At 40.6% G+C, this 21,179-nt stretch overlaps 1 protein-coding gene and 1 long non-coding RNA gene across 2 annotated transcripts in view; both read left to right on the forward strand.

Annotated features, from left to right (window-relative positions):
- The first annotated feature begins 9,909 nt into the window (after window positions 1-9,909).
- On the forward strand, window positions 9,910-14,837 carry LOC121075336. The gene is made up of 3 exons (XR_005822910.1): window positions 9,910-10,402; window positions 10,509-10,569; window positions 14,504-14,837. It is a non-coding gene; the product is annotated as an uncharacterized LOC121075336 (long non-coding RNA).
- Window positions 14,838-16,578: 1,741 nt separating this feature from the next.
- DOCK3 (dedicator of cytokinesis 3) overlaps window positions 16,579-21,179 on the forward strand; it is a 216,089-nt gene continuing 211,488 nt past the window's right edge. Inside the window, 1 exon segment of the mRNA XM_040568460.1 lies at window positions 16,579-16,786. Within this exon segment, the coding sequence (XP_040424394.1) occupies window positions 16,594-16,786 (193 nt within the window). The 5' untranslated portion in view covers window positions 16,579-16,593.

Genomic DNA, 21,179 nt, shown 5'->3' on the forward strand with positions numbered 1-21,179 from the left:
ACTTCTTAGTGTGTGCCTAAGTAACAGTGTCTGTCTAGCTACAGCTAACAGGAGACTCAATCAACTGGAAAGACCCCTGAGGAAGGATGGAGTACATTGCAGCCATACCTACTTTCCAAGCCTGCTTCTTCCCTACAAATCTTAGCTACCTTACTCCATATAAGTACTGAAAGAAAATGCAAGATTCATCTATCTTGATTTGATCATCTGCATCTGAGCTTTTCATCTAACTCCACTGTGGTAATTCAAGCAAGCAGTTCTCTTCCACAGGCAGCTGAGTTCATGGAATTGTGTATTGAAAAGTCTCACACAAAAGTGAACTTTGTGTTCTAAATTACTGAGATGATGCCTTTTCCATTAGCACTTTAATTGAGGCTTTTGCTGCAGCAAATGTTTAGCACTGTAAGTAATTGGTAAAGGCTGCTGACCTGATAATACTGTGATAGGTTCAACCTAATCTGGAAGAAAAGCCATAAAACAGTTAGTGCCTCAGCTAACCCAAAGAATCTTCAAAAAAGAAAAGCATAATCTGAATGTTGTGCACAGCAAGTTGAAACATGCCTGGAATATTGCAGAAGGGCAACAGTGAGATGAATTTAAAAAGACTGCTCATTTTCCATGCATTTTCCTGGGGAGTGGTCACACAGCTCCCCTCAGTCTGCTTTTGAATATTCCTTCAGCAACAGGAACCAGTATGCCATGGGAAAATGCTGTGACTGCTTTTAGCATCACAGAGTCATTTTTTATTGGAAAGTGTGCACAAAGTCATTATTTTATTGGAAATTCATCGTCTGCCTTCTAGTGTGTAGACTGTCTACCCATCTGAGTCTTAACCACTTGAGAACTGATTCAAGAATTCTATCATTCAAAAGCAGCAAAAGGTTAGAAAAGCCGATAGAGATTAGACGGTATTAAGAAGTCTTTCTCCTTTTCCCCAAACACAGAGAAGCTTGAGGAGACTGGGTAAACTACTTAGCAAAGAGTACATGAGTGTGAAGGCCACAGCAGAAGCAAGTTGTTTTGCAGTCTAATCCATTTGCTTGGGAGTGAATCTTGAACTGGGTGTCGTTGGGTGCCTCCCCTGCCCAGCGCTCCGTTGTGCCAGGGAGATGGCAGTGTGATGGCACGCCACATGCCATGGCATGCGAGGCCCCACCAGCCTCACCTTCCAGCCCTGCCAGCATTTCATTAGAACCCAAAACTAGGAAGAAGAGATACGTGGGATCGTGCTGATCTCCACTTTGTTGTGTGATGGAGGTAGGACAAGGAGGGACAAAGACCCCATCTCTTTCTCTGGAGGTAGAACTAAGTCCTCCTTTCCAGACCTATGCTAAACCTGGAGCAGAAAAAGCAAAGCCTTTTCAAGTGGCGAAACCCAGACTGAGGACTCATGACAGGCAGAGAGGAAAGAGCAAGCACATGAACAGCCAGATAAAATACAAATGTATGTAATGCTTAAGTAGATATCATTAGAGCTGTGAATTTTGAAAACTGGTAATATCCATGAATTTCACTGGTCAGTATTTACCATCTCACTGACACCCTGCTCACTAAGCCATCATTTCCAGGATTTATTCAACCATTCCAAATCTCTGAGCAGATTCAGACAGCTGCGTTTTGAAAATGAGCAGGTAAACCTGTAGTTTTCTCTTTAATACCAAATGTAGGTGGTATTGCCCACTGAGACCAAGCACAGTCTGTCAACATGCCACTGAGAGTTTTCATATATGTAGCATCTTTTGGTTTATTAAGCCTGGAAGGAAGTTTTTGAACTACAAAAATAAGAAAAAATCATGGGATCTTAACAGCTAAAACATTTTTTCCTGGCTGTGAAAATTCCAAATAAGCCATGTTTTGTGGTGATCTTTTTTTATCTTGAGACTGTTCAATTTATAATGAGGCTTCTCTTCCTTGACTCACGCACAGATGAAATTTTGCATGGGAAAAGATACAAAAATATTTTTAATTTTTGTTCCCATAAAACATGCATAATTAAAAACAAAATACCACATCCAGCAATGTAACTTCGAAGTAAGACCTTAACCTGTCGTTTACTGTAGAAAGGCCTACAGCTTCCTCCTGAGGAGCAGAGGGGCAGGCGCTGAGCTCTGCTCTCTGGGGATGGCGACAGGACCCAAGGGAATGGCATGGAGCTGGGACAGGGGAGGGTCAGGCTGGGTGTTAGGGAAAGGTTCTGCACCCAGAGGTGGTCGGGCACTGGGACAGGCTGCCCGGGGCAGTGGGTACGGCACTGAGCCTGTTCAAGGGGCATTTTGACAACACTCTCAGACACAGGGTCTGATTTTTGGTGGTCCTGTGTGGAGCCAGGAGCTGGACTGGATGAGCCTTGTGGGTCCCTTCCAACCTGGGATACTCTATTATTCTGTGATGATTCTATGATGTTATGTTATATTCATATAAATATATTTTCATTTTGAGTATCAAATATAAATTTGTGTTAGGGTCACCTAATTAATATTTTGTAATATAGAGAATGGTACCAATAACCTACTCCTGAAAGACTGGAGTTTAAGAATTTCACCTGAGAATTGCATCAAGATTGTCCTTCCTGGTTGAGTTAATGAATGTTTGTTCAGGTGATAGCCAACCTAGAGTTAAAAACTGAAGCAATGAAGAATTTTTTACATCCTCTGGTAAATTGTACCAATTTACTCCCATGATTAAATATGTGCACCCATTCCAGTCTTAATAGGTCATCATCACTGAGTCTTTTGATCTTGGAATCCCTTTGTCTGCTAGATTTAAAGAGCTATCAGAAAAGTCCTTGTATATATACTTATAGACTCTGATCAAGTCATATCTTACCCTTCTCTTTGATAAAACTAACAAGATTGATCTCTTTAAATCTCTGTACTCAGAAGATTTATTTTTCAGAACTCAGATTATTCTTTTATTATTTTTTTTTCTTGAACCTTTCTGATTTCTTTTTGGAGTAAGGTAGATATCAGTAATTGGCACAGTATGTTACAATATGACCAGGATGCAAAATTATGTGGTTAGATTAGATTCATGCAAATTAGATAGAAATAATTGTTTCCTCTTTCATTTGAATCCATCCAAGCTCCATGTTGCACTGAGACTTGTAAGAGGATGACGTTTGTTATCGTTAGTTATATCACTGATTATGGTCTGATTGTGTCATTCAAGCTGTCTGGACTGAGCTACTGCTAGTAGCAGTAATAAAATCTTCACAGTGTTGTATTAATCTTTAATAGATCTGTAATGCCCAGGATGCACAATAATGGTATTTTAGGAATGCCAATTACCATTACGTTTTTCAATATTATAATACTTCCGTCCCCAAAGCATTTTAGCTAACACATTTATATGACATTAAGTGGGAAGCTTCCCATGATTCATATTCATTGTAAATAGAAAACTTTTTTTTTTTTTTTTAATATTTCCGCAAATAGTCCTAGAGAAATTAGGCATCTGTGGATTGTAAGGATCTGAATTAGTGAAAGCCACTTCTGGAAGTATATCAGATGTCTTATAGCTTCAGAGTGCAAAGTTTCTTGCATAGGATTCATCAATATTTTATAGCTTCCTCGAGGAAATTATGTGGCTTTGGTTGGTCTGCAAATCAAGTATTTCCTAGGCTGCAATTCATATAAATATGTATTTAGAATAAACTATTAAAATATGACTTCTTAAATCCAGGCAGCTCAACCAAATCCTGTCTGACTTTCTTTGTTGTCAGCAAGCTAACTTACTGTGTACATATGTCTTTTAGTTTGTTGTAGTTTTACAGGATCATTTCTAGTATAATATTTGGAATGTTTTGTAGAGTTTCCAACTGCTCTTGGCTATGATCGGTAGATGTTATATTGGTTTCATTATTTTTTTCTAATATTGTGCTAAATTCCTGCTGAACTGTCTGTACAAGGATATTCTTTGCATTAGACATGTTCTGTGCTTGGGAAGAACAAGTAGGCTCCCATACAAACTGCTTAATGTACATTCTGGGTGCTTGTTTTGGCTCCTGGATCTAACATATATCTTGCTACAGCAGGAAAAAGTCAAGTAGGTTGATACCTCTTTTATGGTTCCATCATGGAGTAATTTCCCTCCCTCTAAAAGAAAACAGTGACAATGAATTTACTTTAAAAAAAAAAAAATTAAAAAGGGGTGGAGGGAGGGAAGGGGGGAGGAAGGCTCTAAATAAAATATTTATTTTACTACAGTAACAATCTAATACAAGATAAACCTTTTTACTGTATGGCAAGGTCTTTCTAATGACCATTGGACTTGCAATGATCTCCTAACAGTGACTCTGTCCTCTCTTTTTCTAAGCAAGGCAAGCAAAGTTTCTTCTTTTCATGTCTTCTCATGTAATAATGTTCCATTTCCCTACCTGTTCTAATAGCCTTTCTCTGTACTTGTATGAATCTTGCTGGAACATGGATGATATAATTACATAAAGTACTCCAAAGTTTTTGCACGTAAGTTTTACCGATGCTTAGCTAAGTGGTCTGTTTTCAATGAAAATATTTTGTTTCGTCCTTGTATCATGCTTGCTTTTTTTCTGTGTGGTTGCACTACAAATCAGGCAGTTAGCCATCCTGTGATCAGCCACACACAGACTTTTTCCCTCCTCACTCATTTTCAACCAATGAATCTTAAGCTTACAGCAGAGTTGTAATTTCTGAGAGCATGATTTTCTAATTTGTACTATTAGCATTTATGCCATACTGATTACTCTGTTATTAAAATTATCCATTTCTTCCCAGGATACTCTGATCTTCCACTGTGACATTGTATCTCAGTCAGTTAATATTAATACAGTTTCTGGTTGTTGTGTTTTTTGTTTTTTTGTGTTTTTTTTTTTTTTTCCTGTTAGTTTATTTTTGGTTCTGGAAGTGCTGTTAAGTAAATACTATGTGAAAATATTATCTCAGAACACCTGAAGACTCTGGCCCCATTGGCATCTGTAAAGTACTCAGCTCCCTTACTAAGATCTTTCTTTGCTTCCTTGTGTACTGTTTAGTCTCACTGAATCCTGGGTAAGTTACCTGTAGATTATCCTAAATATAGTTTTATCTAGAAAAGTAATTTTATATTTAAATAGAGCTTATGTTTTGTTACACTGCCTCTTTTTCTTTAGCATTGCATTCAAAAACATTTGAGAACTTCTTATGCTACATATTTTTGACTAGTAGGTAAATAGTTGCTTCGATCACCTATTCTGCCTTCTTAAATGAATCTGTCTCATTTTAGGACTGGGATCAAATGATTAAATATTTTACAAATTTCTGATTTCAGAACAGAACACTAAGGTGTCAAGATATTCTGGAATGTGGATATTTATACTGCAAGGTTCCCAACTAGATTGTGTTGGACCCTCTGACCTTTGCCTCTGACATGGGTTTCTTGTCACATTTCACCAAATGGCTGGTATTGATTTACCATTCAGCACATGAACCTGCCCCTCAACCTTACTGAAAATTAAAAGAGTGATGTTCTGGATTACCCTCACTGCAATGTATCTCCACTTTTTGCTTTTTTAAAACAAATAACTGACTTTTTATCATTATTATTGTTGTTATTTTGTTGTCTTTTCCATGACTTAGTTCAAATTAATTTCTGGAAGCTCTCACTTCCTCCTTTCACATTTTATACTCATAATTTGTACCTCTCTCTTCTGACTTCATCCCTTCCTAAAGCCCTGTTTGGTTTTTCATTTGACCTGTTGGCTTTGTTTGGGGCCTGTTTTTACTGAAGTGTTTTTGCTTGGTGTTCGAATTTTAGTAATACTAATCTATTGCTTTCACATTGAACATGAAGGTCTAGAATTTATTTAAGTTTCTAAGTTTTTCAGACCAATTATTTTCAATATACAGTTACCATAGTTACTCGGATTCTTCTTTTAAAATCAAGATTGAGTCCAATGTTTGTTTACCGTTTCCTTTGAATTGCATCATCTTAGTTCCTTCACTCCAAGGTTATTTGATCAACTCTTTTGTAATGTCCTTCTTGCTAATCCAAATCACATTCACAACAGTATCATTTTATGTGAATTTAAGAAACATTTGGTAAAGAAGTCTGGCAATGCTCAAACTAATGAGGTTATGAATGCTACCGCTGACAGGAACATTTATTTTCTCATCTCTGTCTGGAAAGTTAGGTCCTATGCTGATACAGCTTCTAGAAGCCATACAATTATTATTTTTTAATCAAACCCAATTCTAGAATGCTCTTGAAAATCTTGAGCAAACTCATTGTTTGCTTATCATCCCCCCAAAATATTTTGACTCAGAAATTATTTTGTCTGTGCTACCCACATTTCTTTAATCTATCATGCCCTTGTTTCATAATGCTAGTATATCAGTATTTCCTACAGTTTTTCTGCAATTCATTTTTATCACTTTTCATTATTGTTATCCTTAGATGTTTTCCTCAGATTCTTTTAAACTACACAGTGGATATACAGGTTAATTATTAGTCATTTAGACAGCAATCTCACCCACAACAGTAAAATACTTCACTTGCATCATATTGATATATATTTATTTTCATTTATTCTCTTTTATTAGTTGTAATGTTTATATTTTATTCTTTAGGAATGCACAATATTTCATAATTCCAACCATAACATGTTTTATGTAGGTAATAAATTTTTCTTGCCCATTTATAGGCACCAATAGAAATTTTAATAACATTATTTCTTCAGTGACTTGTGCACCCAAAAATGTTTCTGTTCCTTTCCTCAAAGTTATGTGAGTTGGTCTAATAAAAGACACTTATACTCCCTTCATTACTTATGATAGAATGAGCACTTTGCGAACTGCAACAGTTAGTACAAATTCCAAACTAACTAGTAAGGTATAGTACCTTTTTTTTTTTTTTTTTTTTTTTTTTTAGTGGGTGAAAAACAGATTTTACCAGGTTGCAATAGAATTAGTATTAGCAGAAGATTACCTGTCTGCTAGGAATCCTGCCATTAGCTCAGTGGCTTGAAATGTTAAATCTCTGCTGAACGCGTCCTGTCTAGAGTGTGACAGGAAACAGCCGTCACAGGTCAATTCAAGATAATACAGTCGAGCATTTTGAGAACAAAACAAACAGTATTTTGAAATTTCAGCAGGGAAGGAGAGATGCATCAGACACCAAAAGAAAAAAAATCATATTAAGAGGAAAATGTAAGAATTATACCAAAATTTGCACTCTTCTAATTCTGAACAGTAACACATTTGTAGCAGTGCATGCTGAATCTGGATGCTGAATCCGCATGCTGAATCAGGAGCGGCTGAGGGAGCTGGGATTGTTCAGCCTAGAGAAGAGGAGGCTCAGGGGCGACTTTATCGCTCTCTACAGGTACCTTAAAGGAGGCTGTAGCGAGGTGGGGGTTGGTCTATTCTCCCACGTGCCTGGTGACAGGACAAGGGGGAATGGGCTAAAGTTGTGCCAGGGGAGGTTTAGGTTTGATATTAGGAAGAACTTCTTTACTGAAAGGGTTGTTAGGCATTGGAATAGGCTGCCCAGGGAAGTGGTTGAGTCACCATCCCTGGAGGTCTTTAAGAGACGTTTAGATGTTGAACTTAGTGATATGGTTTAGTGGAGGACTTGTTAGTATTAGGTCAGAGGTGATCTGGGTGATCTTGGAGGTCTCTTCCAACCTAGACGATTCTGTGTGATTGTGTGTGATCTAAATTCGTGTAGATCCTTCTCCATTCCCAATAGGGAAAAAATAAAGGAGTTAATAAAAATTGCCTGAATCTTAACTTCATAATCCTAACAGGTTCAGGTAGTCAAGCAATCTGTTTGCAGTGTATGTTTGCACTTTGGTTGACAGGCATGTTGAATTTTTATATTGGTTGCTGGATTTAGTGCTACTAAACAAATATATGAGTTTGTTTATTCTGTGTAGGAAGGTAGCAATGTCCATAGCCAATCCAAAACCTGATGGAAATGTGACAATATGGTGGATAATTTATAAATCGTAAATGAAAAATAAATCTTCTGAGTCTGTCCCCTGCTGTGTACCATGCTTTGCAGGAAAAAAAATGTGACTGTAAAAACAACTTTTACAAAGTCTCTTCTACATCTTATGTTGGCTTTAAGCGAATGAATGGGTTTAATATGGATGCTGCCTTTACACTTAAAACTTTTGTGGCTGAAACACTACCTGGGTCATAGCAGGTTTCTTCCTACCTTATTATTCTTTCAGTTTTTGAGATTTTTGTGCCTGTCACTGAAAACTTTACAATACGGGTATACCTTCCTCTTTTGATGGCCTGCCTTCAGATGGAATATATCAATGAGATCTTTCTTGAAGAACTGTGCGCTTCTACTTCTGACAGACAATTATGTTAATGGATGGTATAATGCTAGTTATTTAGTATGTTGATGGCAACATAAAGAATTAAAATTTTATTGCATAGCCTTACAGGAGGTGAGAAACATATTCTCTGTCTTTAATTAGCACCTGTACAATCTTAAAAGTTGTTTGTTTGTTTGTTTTTCTCCATGTGGAGATGGTCTGCTTAATCTGGGCTTTTTCTCCTAATGGCTCAATCAGTCACTCCATGATAGGACATTTCTGTCTGTTTATCAGGAAAATACCTCTCATTTAGACTGAGCTGCTGTTTGCATGTCTGCTACAGATAGATAGCATCTTGAGGAGCTCTAGGCTAAGTCTTTACTGTGTGAGTTTACACCAGGGATGTTCATTGAGCATTTGGGGGGAGACAGGACGTGAATCTGTGCCCTTTTGCTTGGTGAACAACTGTCAGAAATTTTCTGATTGCTAGAGTGTAAAGAACGGCACTAAAGTGAATATTCAATATCCTTGAGGGGACATATGGATGTCATCTATTTCTGAGTAGAAGATTGTTGGGTATATTAAAGAGTTCCTTGCTAGTTTGACTGTACTACATTAAGGCATTAGATTGTGTTTATGTGATTATTGATTACTTCTTTGTGGTGATAGCTGATGAGGTGTCCATGCTTTTGTTGTTTAGATGAATCAGCTGCTGGTCACTTTGTGTTGATTCACTTTCAGAGCTGGATGTAAGTAGACTGGATGGATTTATGGTAACTTAATCCTTTTCACTCAGAGACGTGCCAGTTTTTGTAATTGTTGTTCTTGACTAATTGTTCTGCTGTGTCAAGTAACAAAATGTTCCTACATTCTCTTATTCTGCTCAAGATGATCTTGGTTCCATCACACTGGTCAAAGCTCCTAAAATATGTTTCTGTCAGCTTTTTGTTTTGTTTTGTTTTGTTCCCAGTTAACCTAAGTGACACAGCTTAGTGTCTTTGGATGTAGTTATGGTTTCGGCATGAGTGAGACCAGGCTCCAAAGGTTTGATCTATGAAAGACTGAAGTGGAATGCTGGGAACACAAGTAGAAGATCTCTCTCTCTTTTTCTTTTAAAGATTTGAATATTGTAATGTCTTTCATAGGGATTACATTTCCAATTCTTTTTGGAATCTGAAGTTCGTATAAAGACTTAACCATTATCTACTTTTTAGGTAGAAAATCTCCCTCTGGGCACATGACACTAGCAATTAGAAACTTGGTTTAGCTATCTATTGAACTATCCATATTTTAATTGTTTCAATTTAGCAACAGCAAAAAGATAATCTTTTAAATATTAATTATATAAATATTAAATATCAAAAGGCATTATGTATTTTTTTGAATATACATATATTCAATACTGTATTTTGGTTAAAAAAAATCAGACAAACATAGAGGATGGTTATCATGTTTTATAAATAAATATGTAATTAATACGGGCAGTACAATAGAAGGAAAATGGTAAACACTGCTTCTTGGGTATTGAGCACCTTGCCATGACTGTTTATGCCAGTCATCGCGCTTCTAAGTAGTTGAACTGGAATAGTATGCCCCCGGCTAAGCTGTGTGCACCAGCCATCTGCAAAGTAAAAACGAGATGAACGTCGGTTCATCAGGAACATAGGTTCATCAGGACTTCAAATTATTCATCTCAGTCCTTCCAGACTCACGTTTTTCCTATGCTAATTTCCTATTGTTGATGATAGTTTTAGTTCCAGGCAAGAACATATTTTCTGTACAGGTCAAAGGGTGGTGGCCAGAAATAACGTAGCCCGCTGGTCCTGCAGCTCGCGTGGTGACCAGCACGGCCAGCTACTGCTTTCCTCATGAGGACGCGGAGGAACGGGATTTGGGGCCGACTGACGCCGGGCCGCGGAGCAGGGGCAGGAGGCCGTGTCCCGCCCGGTCGCAGCGACCCTAACAGGCGGCGGCGGTCTGCGGGCCGCCATCGCTTCCCGGCCACGATCGCTTCCCGCCCGCGGCAGCACCACGGAGAGCGCCAGGGGCGCCGGGCCCACAAAATGGCCGCTGCCCGGCGGGCCCCGCGCCGCGCCGCAAGCGGGGGCGTCCAGAGCGCTGGTAGGGCCGCGGGGCCTGGCGGAGGGCAGCCCGGCCGCGGGTCTTCCTGCCCTGGCCTGTCAGACGGTTCAAAGGCAAATCAACCAGCGCCCTGTCTGTTTTACAGATCGACAGCGTGTGCCAGGGAGGGAGAGCAAGCTGTGAGCCTTCAGCCCCTAACCCCGGAGGTACGTTAGGTTGTTTTCTTCCCTACAAACCAAGGCTCAGTTGTCCTTGAAACAAAGCAATAACATGAGACAGAGCACTGGAGGAAAAAACAAACAAACAAACAAACAAAACAAACAGTAATAAATTACTCTGCATTCCCTTGAAGAGATTTGGCTAGGGATTGGTTAAGTGACATCTAAAAACACTTAAGGCAGCCTCTGAAACGGCAGCCCTGTTGCATTTCCAGGAGTGATGCAACCAGTTCTCAGATGTTTTCTCTCAGTAGTATAGATTTCTTAGAATCAAATCTTTCAAGGCAATAAATAAATATATGATACCTAAGATCAGAAATGAAAGACCACCACCAACAACAAAAAGACAAAAAAAAAAAAATGTTCACAAGAAGAGTTAGCAAATATTTCTGAAGTCTCTTTTCAAAAAATGACAGGAGCTAATTGTTACTTTGGAAGGGCTTCTTATATCCTGAACATTAGAAGAAATTAATAGGAAAAGGTACCAATTTGTCACAACAATGCTAACTAACATTTTATAATTTCTCTCTCTCTTACCAGGTAATTTGCTGTAGTGAGGATGTTAGGGATAAATGAGAATAAGGCTGCAATAGTGTTTTTCTTAAATTTCTTGAGTATTTATGAAACATGAAGATTCAAATGAATATTTACCCTTTTTACAAATTGAAGAACAAAGTATTCTGCTTTAGTATCAGGAAAATGTTTGTTCAGCATGAGCTGTTATGACACTAAGGTGATGACAAATAAAGGTCCAGCTGACTACAAAATTACCACCTGCACTGAATTTTTAGTAATTATACGTGATGAACGCTATTTGTATTAACACATTAGTCAGTCCATTCACTACTTTTCTGCTGAAAATAAATTAAAATAATTGTCTGCCTTAATTTGGACACCTTCTAGGCAAACAACATATAAACTTACAAATTGTTTTATGTTGGCATAACAACATTGATCCGTATTTGTTCTTATGCAAGTCCTGCTCTTTCCTGATTTTAAAATTGGTTTTCAAGCAATGTTACAAATAGAGTAAAAGTAAGTTAGCATATTTGTAACTGCAAGTTGTGTTCTTTGCTCTTAGTTGGTCATTGTGGATTTTTTTGTTTGTTTGTGGGTGTGTTTGTTTTTTTTGGTTGTCTGATGTTCTGGAGATATTTGAAAGTACCTCTTTCCCCCTCTCCTTGTCCCAGGATGACTTTAGCTTTCCCTTGATTTGAAGATTAGACCAAAAAATACAGGAAGTACTGGAATATTTTATGCTGACTTCCACTTCTAATGAAAGAAAAATTTTGGTGCTAAAGGAATGGAAAGATTGAACTATGGTCACTGAGAAGTTCCTAGGATTACCTGAAAAATACATTTCCTGTGTCGCACGTGATAAGGTTAGATGTGTTTTGGTTGCTTTCAATCATAGGCTCCCATTTCAGGCATTCAATAACGAACACATGATAGAGTCATAAGTGCTAGCTGGAAATGCTGCCTGGCATGTAGGGGTTGGCTTTCCTTGCCTGCCGCTCTGAGAAATGTTGAGGTGTGGGAGGAGAGAAGGCTACTAATAAAGAGCTTGTTCTGAATTAAAAAAAAAAATAAATCTAAAGATAATGGTCTTTAAAATCTTCCCTAATCCTGAGCAATAATCAGAAATTATACTGATGAAAGCGTATTTGGGTGAATGAGGTTGTGGGGCACAAACACTGCAATGGCTAGTGCTGTAAAGGAAAATACTGCTGTCCATTTGCTACCTTTAGATTCCCACTGTGGCAGTTTAGTCCTTTCTTCTTAAGGAAAAAGTCTGTGAGATGGCCTTGGGCTATAGGAAAAATAATATAATTTGGATCCGTACATCAAGAGCTGAGACCTCGCACTTAAAAGTTTCAGATGATTACTTCATCAAAACAAGAACAGCTCAGTTATTGAGATCTGTGAATCCTTATTTTGAGGGACAAAGGAGAAATGCTTTGTGCTTCAGAAGGACCTGTGAGGTTGTGGGAGATGATGATAGAGTGTATTTGCTTTAGATCCTTTTGCTTCTCCTTGCAATTTGTAATTTTATAGGAAAGCCAAGTTGTTTAATGGCTTAAACCATCTTATGAACAGGGGAAGAATATGAACTATAAAAGAAACAAGCATGCAAAGTTGGAAGTGTAAGTGTGGAAAAGGAAGTAATGTAAGCAAATAAGCTGACTGTCAGAGGGAGGTTAAAAGTCATCGCTGATTTTCTCTGATAGCAGGAGATCCGGGCTGTGTTTGTAAAACAGATTTGCAGTAATAATGGAAGTAGGAGTACCAGCATCTATAGCCCTGAGAATGGGGAGAAAGGGTAAAGTATAGGGATGCTCTTACCTGAAAGGGAGGGCAGGAGGTGTTATGTTCCACAATACTGTAAGGCTGAGATAACTGGGAGGAATTTGCTTGCAGGGAGGTATGAGAGTCCCTGCTTTCTGCACTCTGACCTTCCATTGTCCCTTGTAGAGCATTTGAAAGGATTATACAGTTCCCTTGATCTATTTAAGAGAAAGAAACTGTGTCAAATCTCTCCATTCCCTAGCCAGCTGTCTTTCAGATCACATCTATATTATAGCAAGATAGTATGATATAAGATGTATTTTAATTAATACTGTATTGAACGTTAATGTGTGTTCTGCTTGGTTAAGGGCAATTGCATTTGTGGTAACTTAACCATGAGCAATTCACCACATTTCTGACACAACAGCTCCTGTACATGCACAGTAGTCGTTAAGTAACTTTTATCAGAGTTATGCAAAATAATTAACATTTTTTTTCCCTGTGACTTTCTGTAAGGGAAAGCTCCTTTTCTCTGAAAAACGTTTGGGATCCATGATGTCCACTGGCAGAAGTTCTTCTTGTAGGAGCTCTGGCATATGCAGCAAATTTTCGAATTTACTTTGATTGATGAAGTTAATTTTAAAAACTTCTTAACAAAACCTTCAAAACATCTAAATAATGTAATGAAGCAAGCATTGGATTTCAGTTCTGCAGTGGTGGTTTTGAAATGTGCACTCCACTTAGTAAGGAAAATTTAAAAACAGCTCCAGAAATACAGAATTTGGACATGTAACCCTCTATATTTCTTGCTTGCCTTTGCACAATACTATTATACTTTTCTGTGCTTTACAGAACAGTGTGAACAGTAGTCAGCTGTGTTGAGAGGTACAAGAGGGAAGAAATGGTTGTTTTGCAGCCCTGCACAATAGTCGCTGTTTGCGTTGGTCTGTCTCTTCTGCATATGGATGATCCAGAATACCTATTTGCTGCCTGGGAGATTAGTGCTGCTGCCTGCTTACAGGATGAGGTGTTTGTTCTATGCTACGCTTTGGCTAAGAATATTTGCCAAAGCAATCAGTATGTACGTAGAGGTGGTAGGAGACTCATTAAGCTGGTGAATGCGAATCAGAGGAACGGGTGTAAATATATTTGGTAGCTTTAAGTTATGCAAACTTGCATCCCACTAACACTACAGTTAGATGTACTGTTTTTTGTTTTTTGTTTTTTGTTTTTTCTTTTCTTAAGCAGGTCATGCACCCCTCTAGTAACTGTTCAAAAATAGGTATCACCAGCAGCAGTGCAGAAAAGTGTTGGAAAGACATACGTAGTAACACTATATTTCACATACAAGTAATCTATCATCAGTATAACTCTACCTGCTAATGCTATTTTTTGTATGTCCATGATGTGGAAATAAAAAAACCAGTTGTTCTGAAGCAAAATGTTTTAGTTTGTTGCAGGTCCTGTTCTTTCAGCTATTTTGTAGATTTCTGTGTCCTCAAGTTCATTAAACCTTTGGAGGTTCGCTCCTTCAAGTCCACCTTCATTCCATTTTTACTTTAATGAGAAGCATGAACTTGGACATGGTTGTATTTTGAAGAAAATTCTGCTTTGTTCTTTAATTTTTCTTAAGCAGGAAAGGGATCTGTTTTGCTGCTCGTCAATTGGCAGCGAGAAGTATCCATGAAGTGCTGGGGAATGAGGAAACAGAGAGCTTGAAGAATTAACTGAATGTCATTACAGAGGTTTTCTGCTCCCAAAGTACTAGCAAGAGACGAACAGGTATTTATTACTGAAAAAACATACATCTGAAGTTCTAAATACCAGCAGCAGCCTATCTCCAACAGATGCAACTCAATGTCAGTTTTTGTCCCTTTGGAAGGCTATTTCTGCATGCTGTGGGAGTGCCTCAGGAAGGGAAGTAATGAAGCTATTGTAAATATGTATGCTTAACTATGAATCTGAATTAAAATGTGATTGAATAAGTTGGGGTTTCTACATCAAGAATGTAAAACATGCATACTTATTGGCCGCTTTCTGTTTGTACTCTGCACATGAAAATCCAACAGCTCCAAACCAAACAAAAACCTAAACAGAAAGCTGGCCATCTTCAGTGTTGAAAAGTAAGTTGCACACGTTAAAAAAATAAATAATGAAGGTTTCCACAGCAACCTAAGTTCTGTAGTGCAAATAGATGACTTTCATTCTGTTTTATTACATAATGATAGAACAGATATTCTATAAAAAGTGTTGGGTACATCTGAAGTTATGTTATTAAAAAGTTTGATGTAATCCTAAAACTTTACATCAAGCAATTTGCTAAGATTTCTGAAAATACTGTAGAGAGAGTGTTGTTTCTTCCTGTAGCTTTGGGAAGGCTCTGACTGGAGAAAAATTGCTAACATGCTGGGGGATTTGCAGAGACCACAATTCCGGTTAAAGTTTGGGATTACACACCTCGGCTTTCACTGTGTCGTGAGGAATTCAAATTCGGGTTCAGTGGAAAGATAACCGATTGTTGCGCCACCTGTCCGCATTTTGCCAGGTGCTTAGAAGCTTTGGAAATTAATAATAACGCGTAATGTAAAATAAGTCGGTGTCGTACACACGCTGGTCTCCCGAGGGGCTTGTGAATTTTCGCCTCCCAGAGAGCCCATTCCCTTTTTAGCCCGGTGCCCCCTCCGGTGCCACAGCCGCCGGGCGCTGACAGGACCTCGGCCGCTCCCCAGCAGCCGTTTCCCGCCCGGTGCTGCGGGGCGAGGGTGGGGGGGGGAGGAACCTGGGCCATGGGCTGCCGCCCCCGCGCCTCGCGCCCGCGCGCTCCTCGTGCGGCCGCGCGGGAGGGGGAGGGGAGGGGGGCGGGGGGGAGGAGGTGGTGCGAGCCGCGCATGCGCGCCGGGCTCCGCTGAGGTGGTGGGGGGGGCGCGGCAGCGCGAGTCCTTCGGCGGCCGTGACAGGAGCGGCGGCGGCTGGGGGCGGCCGGGGCTGGGGGCTCCGCGGGGCCGCCGCGTCGGCAGGGCCGCGCCGGGAGGGCCACCGGGCGTCCCGCCACAGCCCGGGCGCTGAGGGGAGCCGCGGCCGTCGCCCTTGCGGGCGGGACGGACGGGCAGAGGGAGGGGGCGACCTCCTCTCGTTCCTCCTTCTTCCCCCCATCCCCTCAGCTCTCGCCCTGCCGGGACTCCTAGGGTGCGGGGAGCCCAGGCGGGGGCTGCCGGTGCGGCGGCCGCGGAGCAGCGCCCCCGCTGAGGGGGGAGGAGGAGAAGCCAAAGCCGCCCCCGCTCCATGAGCGGCGCTCGTCTGCTTCGCTCTGCCCAGGGGATCCGCGGCCGGCCGCCGCCGCAACAGCAGCAGCAGCATGTGGAGCCCGACCGAGGAGGAGAAATACGGCGTGGGTAGGTGCTGCCGCCCCTCGGCCCGGCCACTCGCCCCCGCCGCCGGGCCCCGGCCTCCGCCGCCGCCCCGCGGGGGTCGCCCCCCGGCCGTGCTCGGCTCGCCCCGGCGCTCGGCCTCGGGGCTCTCTCCGGCGGCGGCTGACGGGAGCGGGCTGCGCGGCCCGGCCGCGCCCGCGGCGCTCAGCCTTTCATCGACTTCAGCACGCGATGCTTTTTTTTCCACCTCCCCCCACCTCCCCCCTCCGTCTTAATCCGCGCTTTGTGGCGAGCTTGTTTATGTGGAGTTTGGAGCACGGGAACGGCTCCGGCGCGGTGTCATTAGGGGGCGTCGGCGATGCACCTGCTGCGGGGGGCGGGAGCGGCCGGCGGGGTCCTGCGGCGCAGCGCGGGGCCGCTGCCGGCCGTGGGTGGGAGCCGCGCCTCGCCGCCCCCGAGCGCGTGCCCTGCTTCCAGAGCTCGCCCCCGATGGCTTCTCCCTTTTTTGTGTTGTAAACGTCAGGGCTACAGAGCGTACCGAGCAATTTTTGGTAAGTGCAGGAATGTTGTGCATCATCAAAGGAAGGCACGGTCTTTCCTTAGCTTCCTTTTTATTTTGGTTTAATGTTTCAAATAAACCGTTGACATGATGTTCACGGTATAATAATAAAAGTAGGTAGTGCATGCCCTGGCTACTTAGCTAAATGCTTTGTTAAAGTTACAGTTATCAGGTGTACGTATAGTTACGTAAGTTCCACAGTGGGTAGCGATAATCCCTTTCTGCAAATATTTTTAAAATATATAATCCGACTTGTTACGAAGATCTATTAACTTGTATGGTAAAGTGGGATTTTGCAGGTTGACTTGTATGCAATTAAGAGCTGGAGCGCAACAATGCTTACAACAAATTCTGAAAGTGTCAGTGAGCAACAAAACGTATCAGAATGCTTTTTGCTAGTTTTTCACCTCGTGCAACAAATGCTTTGCTAAATACGTCCCATACATCTTCATAATAAATAATAGAATTAAGGAATGAACTTTTTTTTTTAAATAAAAAAAAAAGGCAATCAAATTTAGTGTTTTAGATGTGAAACCGTAGGTATGGGTCAAATATTGAGAATATGTAAAAGTAACAAGTTTGGTTACATGTTGTGTGGATGTTTAGAGAATACAAAGTATCCCAGCCTTGTTCATACCTTCACTCTTGGTTTAAAAAAAAAAAAACTAACAAAACAAAAAACAAAACCACCTCTGTTGTCCCAGTACTAAACTCGCTGGTGTTATTGTAACATACGCTGCAGAAAAGAATTGTTTTTTCAAGTCTTGTTGGTTTTCCTGTGTTCTATTGATGTGGTCACTTTTCTTTGCTGTGAAATACCGGTGTCGCAGGGTTTGATATTCAGAGTTGTGTGTGCTGCTTGGCCACTGTTCTCAAATAAGAAAATACGTATGCTGCCTTAACTGAAAAGCAGGTGGACTAATTTTGTTTAGGGAGATGCATGAGGGGATAAGGAGGAAATCTCAATTAAGGTTGTAAACCAGTCTCGAAGAGACATCTAGAAGAGAGTGTTCACTGAAGTAAGCATTTGTTTTTGTTCATTCTGTAGTTCTAGGAATATTGCTGAGATTTTTTTGTTGTTGTTTCAGGCAACGCATGTATAGGTAGGTCTGACGTACTAGGTGACTCTTTATGAACTTTGGTGCTGTCTAGACAAGGGTGTGTGTTTGTTGTTGTTACTATTTTTATTGTTGGGTTGTGTTAATTACTCTTCCTATAATTGAAATTGGTGGTTAGTCCTCTAGAGAGGGATAGTAAGCAAAAAATGCTGCTTGTGTCTGGAGCTTAGTTACTACAGGTGGTGAGAGAAGCACCAGAACTTGAGACTGGTTGTTTTTGTGCATTTTGGAGAAATTAGGCTATGGAAGGTATAATGGTATTGATAAAGTGTTATTGTTAGGAGATGCACTACCAAAAAAAAATCTCTATATATAGATTTTTTTTTCTGATGCAAGTTACCCTGGTTTCACAAGCAAAATAATGCATGCAAAAAGAAATTTCTTGGTATGAGTTACTGCTAGGAGTTTGTTTGGGTTTTATGAATTGTTTTTATTGCTGTCTATCCAAAGAAACCCTGCGTATTTTCTGCATGCTCTCCTTAAATTATGAGAAGTTTTTGCATTGCCTTTGGATTAGGACAATGGATGTTATTTATTGACAGAAATTGGGTGGGGGAAAAAAAAATCAGATTTCTGCAAACATCGCAATACCACGAACAGATTACTGGTGGGATACTCAGGTATCTCTGGAGAGCCAGGCCTTGCTGCCTGCTCACCTCTATTTGTCAGAGCAAAGTGGTGATACAAAGTAGTTAATTCAGATGCAGTTGGCTTTGTTGAAGGCAAATTGGAGGTTAGGACACAGATCACATAGCCTGGGTCAGAGATGACGCTTTATATACTTTTTTTTTTCCCAGAACGATTCCACATTTCCCCTCACAACAAGTTGCTATGGAAGGGTTTTGTACTCTGCTTTCAAAGACTGTAAAAAGACATTTCTCACATGCTTGCTGGCACCCTTATACATACATGCGCCCTTTACAGCTACCTGGGCTGCATGAGAACATGTTAAATTTACTGATGTGAACATCGGTGACTTTTTCACAGGTTTGAAGTTCTCCTTGCCTGTCCAGCTGCAAGTAAAAGAAGTTTTTGGTGCTTAGAGTTCTGTACTGTATTGCCCAACTCTACTGCAGGCCCCTGTATACTTTTGCAAGAAAGATATTGAAAGGTTGTTTGGGATGTTTAAAATAAATATATGAAAAACTCTAACAGCACTGAAGTTCTTCCTTGCTTGTCTTTCTCAGCTACGATGTGCAATTGGCTGTGAATAATTCCCTTCAGTTCCATTTGCAAGTACTTATATTCAGTGCCTCTTCTCCTAACTGTGCTTTCAAAACTCTGGACTTGCTGTTGGAAGGCAGGCAGTTCTTCCATGGGCATTGCTGAGGATGGCCTGCTGCAAAAGCTGCCAGTGAGACTTCCAAATGGATTATTGAAGATAACGAACTCTAGCCCTCTAGTGTTTTAATACTTTTAAAACAGTCTCTGTCTGAATGAAAATATTTATTGAAGTGATGTCATTAGTTACATTAGGCTTCTAAAGCAAGCATTAAATAATGAGAATGAATTAAAAGAAAAAGCTGAGAAGGTGAAAGATCTTTTTAGTAAATAACTGCTAATTAAAATTTGTCAAATGCTTATGAGCTGATTATGTAATTAATTAGGCTGTCAATTTCTGCCGATTTATTTTAGTGCAGGGAGCATGTTTAGGTGATTCTCAAGAAAAAAATAAATGTATGTAGTTAATCCTCTACTTTATATGGCTGACTACATTAAGTATGTATGTGTTAAATCACAAGGGTGGAGGAAAACCTGCCTTCATAAACAGCACCTATTATTCTATTCAGAGTTACTGGGTTAGAAGCTGTTCGTTGGTTATTTAAAACAAATTTTGTATGTTTATTTTCACCACTTAATTGATAAGAATGAAAAGTAAATCTGTAAGCACACATGCACAAAACTAATGCTTCCCTTGCTGCTTCCACAAAAGGATGGAGCATCTCAATGTCCTAGTTACAGTTCTGTACTGCAGCTTCTGCTTTTCGATCACTATCTTCCTTTCTGTTTCCTGCTGCTGAACGTTGGTTTGCACGCTCTGCGCTTCACAGTGATGTATGGGAAAGCAGGACTGCAAGACTTAGAAAAGGTCTGCCTTCCCTGAGCATAGCTCATAACATACTGCTGGTTTTCACCTCATCATGTAGAAGGCAGTTACTAAATGGAGGAGTGCTTTGAGTTGATGAACACTGCAGCTTCTCTGCATCACTGGAGCAGTTTATTACAAGTTTAAAATGAAAAGTTTATGAGAGATGGAAAAAAAAAAAAACCTCCACCAAAGTAGGAGAAACTCTATCTTCGATAACCTGGGAAGCTACGTCAGCCATTGCAACTGGGTTCTGTGTTGCGGGATGTATATTACACTTCATCTTCTCTCTTACCTTATTGCCAGAAACTGTAATAGCTTGGCAGCAGGTGGGAGGTGACTAAGGGTGTGCTTCAGTGATCTGTCTTGGGACCGAAGCTGTACAGAGGGACGTACTCAAACCTTCTGTGTAACAGGGTTTGGGGAGGTGCTGCTAATACCTGCGGACTTCCTGATTCATCAGGAAAACGAGGTGATCAGTGGATGGGAGTAATTTTTAGTTCCATTAAATATTTTGCCCAGAAGAACATGTTTTTATTCTTGAGAATGAACAAAAGAATTCGTTAGCCAGGGGTCATGAAGGAAGTATATAGGTGTTATTTGGCTGAATGAGGAACGAATCACACCTTGAAATGCCTGTGGAAAAGCGCAACTCCGAAGATGCATCTGAGTAGAGACTTCCGGTATGGTCTCTACATGCAGTAGAGACTTTCAGGCAAAGTTTAGCACAGCAGCGAATGATTCAGCTGCGGTCTAGTGTACGGCTGCGTTCCTGTTACTGAGGTGACCTGGGGATTGAATATACTTCTCTGCGAGGAGGCTGATGTGTCTTGACTCCTATATTCTAGACAAGAGTGACCAAATGATAATGACAATGTGATTACTCTCATGAAAAGCTGGCCTGTGGGTCTGGATAAGAATTAATCTATTGCTAGTTTGAGATCTAAGTATTAGTTGTCCACAATTACAGTAGAAATTGGCCAAAAACTTCTAAATACAGGAGGAATGAAATTGAAAAACAGTTCTCAAATGACATGCAAAGGCAAGGAATCGGCTGTTTATGTTGGCCTTTTACGGTGTGGTTTGTATGGATGTAGGTGTGATCTTAGAGTCAGAAGTGGTAGTATTGCAGCGTGGGTTTTAACTTGTGGTGTTTGGTGGTTTTGAGAGCGCTTCTCCGC

Source organism: Cygnus olor, chromosome 10 (genome assembly GCF_009769625.2).
Source record: "Cygnus olor isolate bCygOlo1 chromosome 10, bCygOlo1.pri.v2, whole genome shotgun sequence".
NCBI classification, from domain to species: Eukaryota; Metazoa; Chordata; class Aves; order Anseriformes; family Anatidae; genus Cygnus; species Cygnus olor.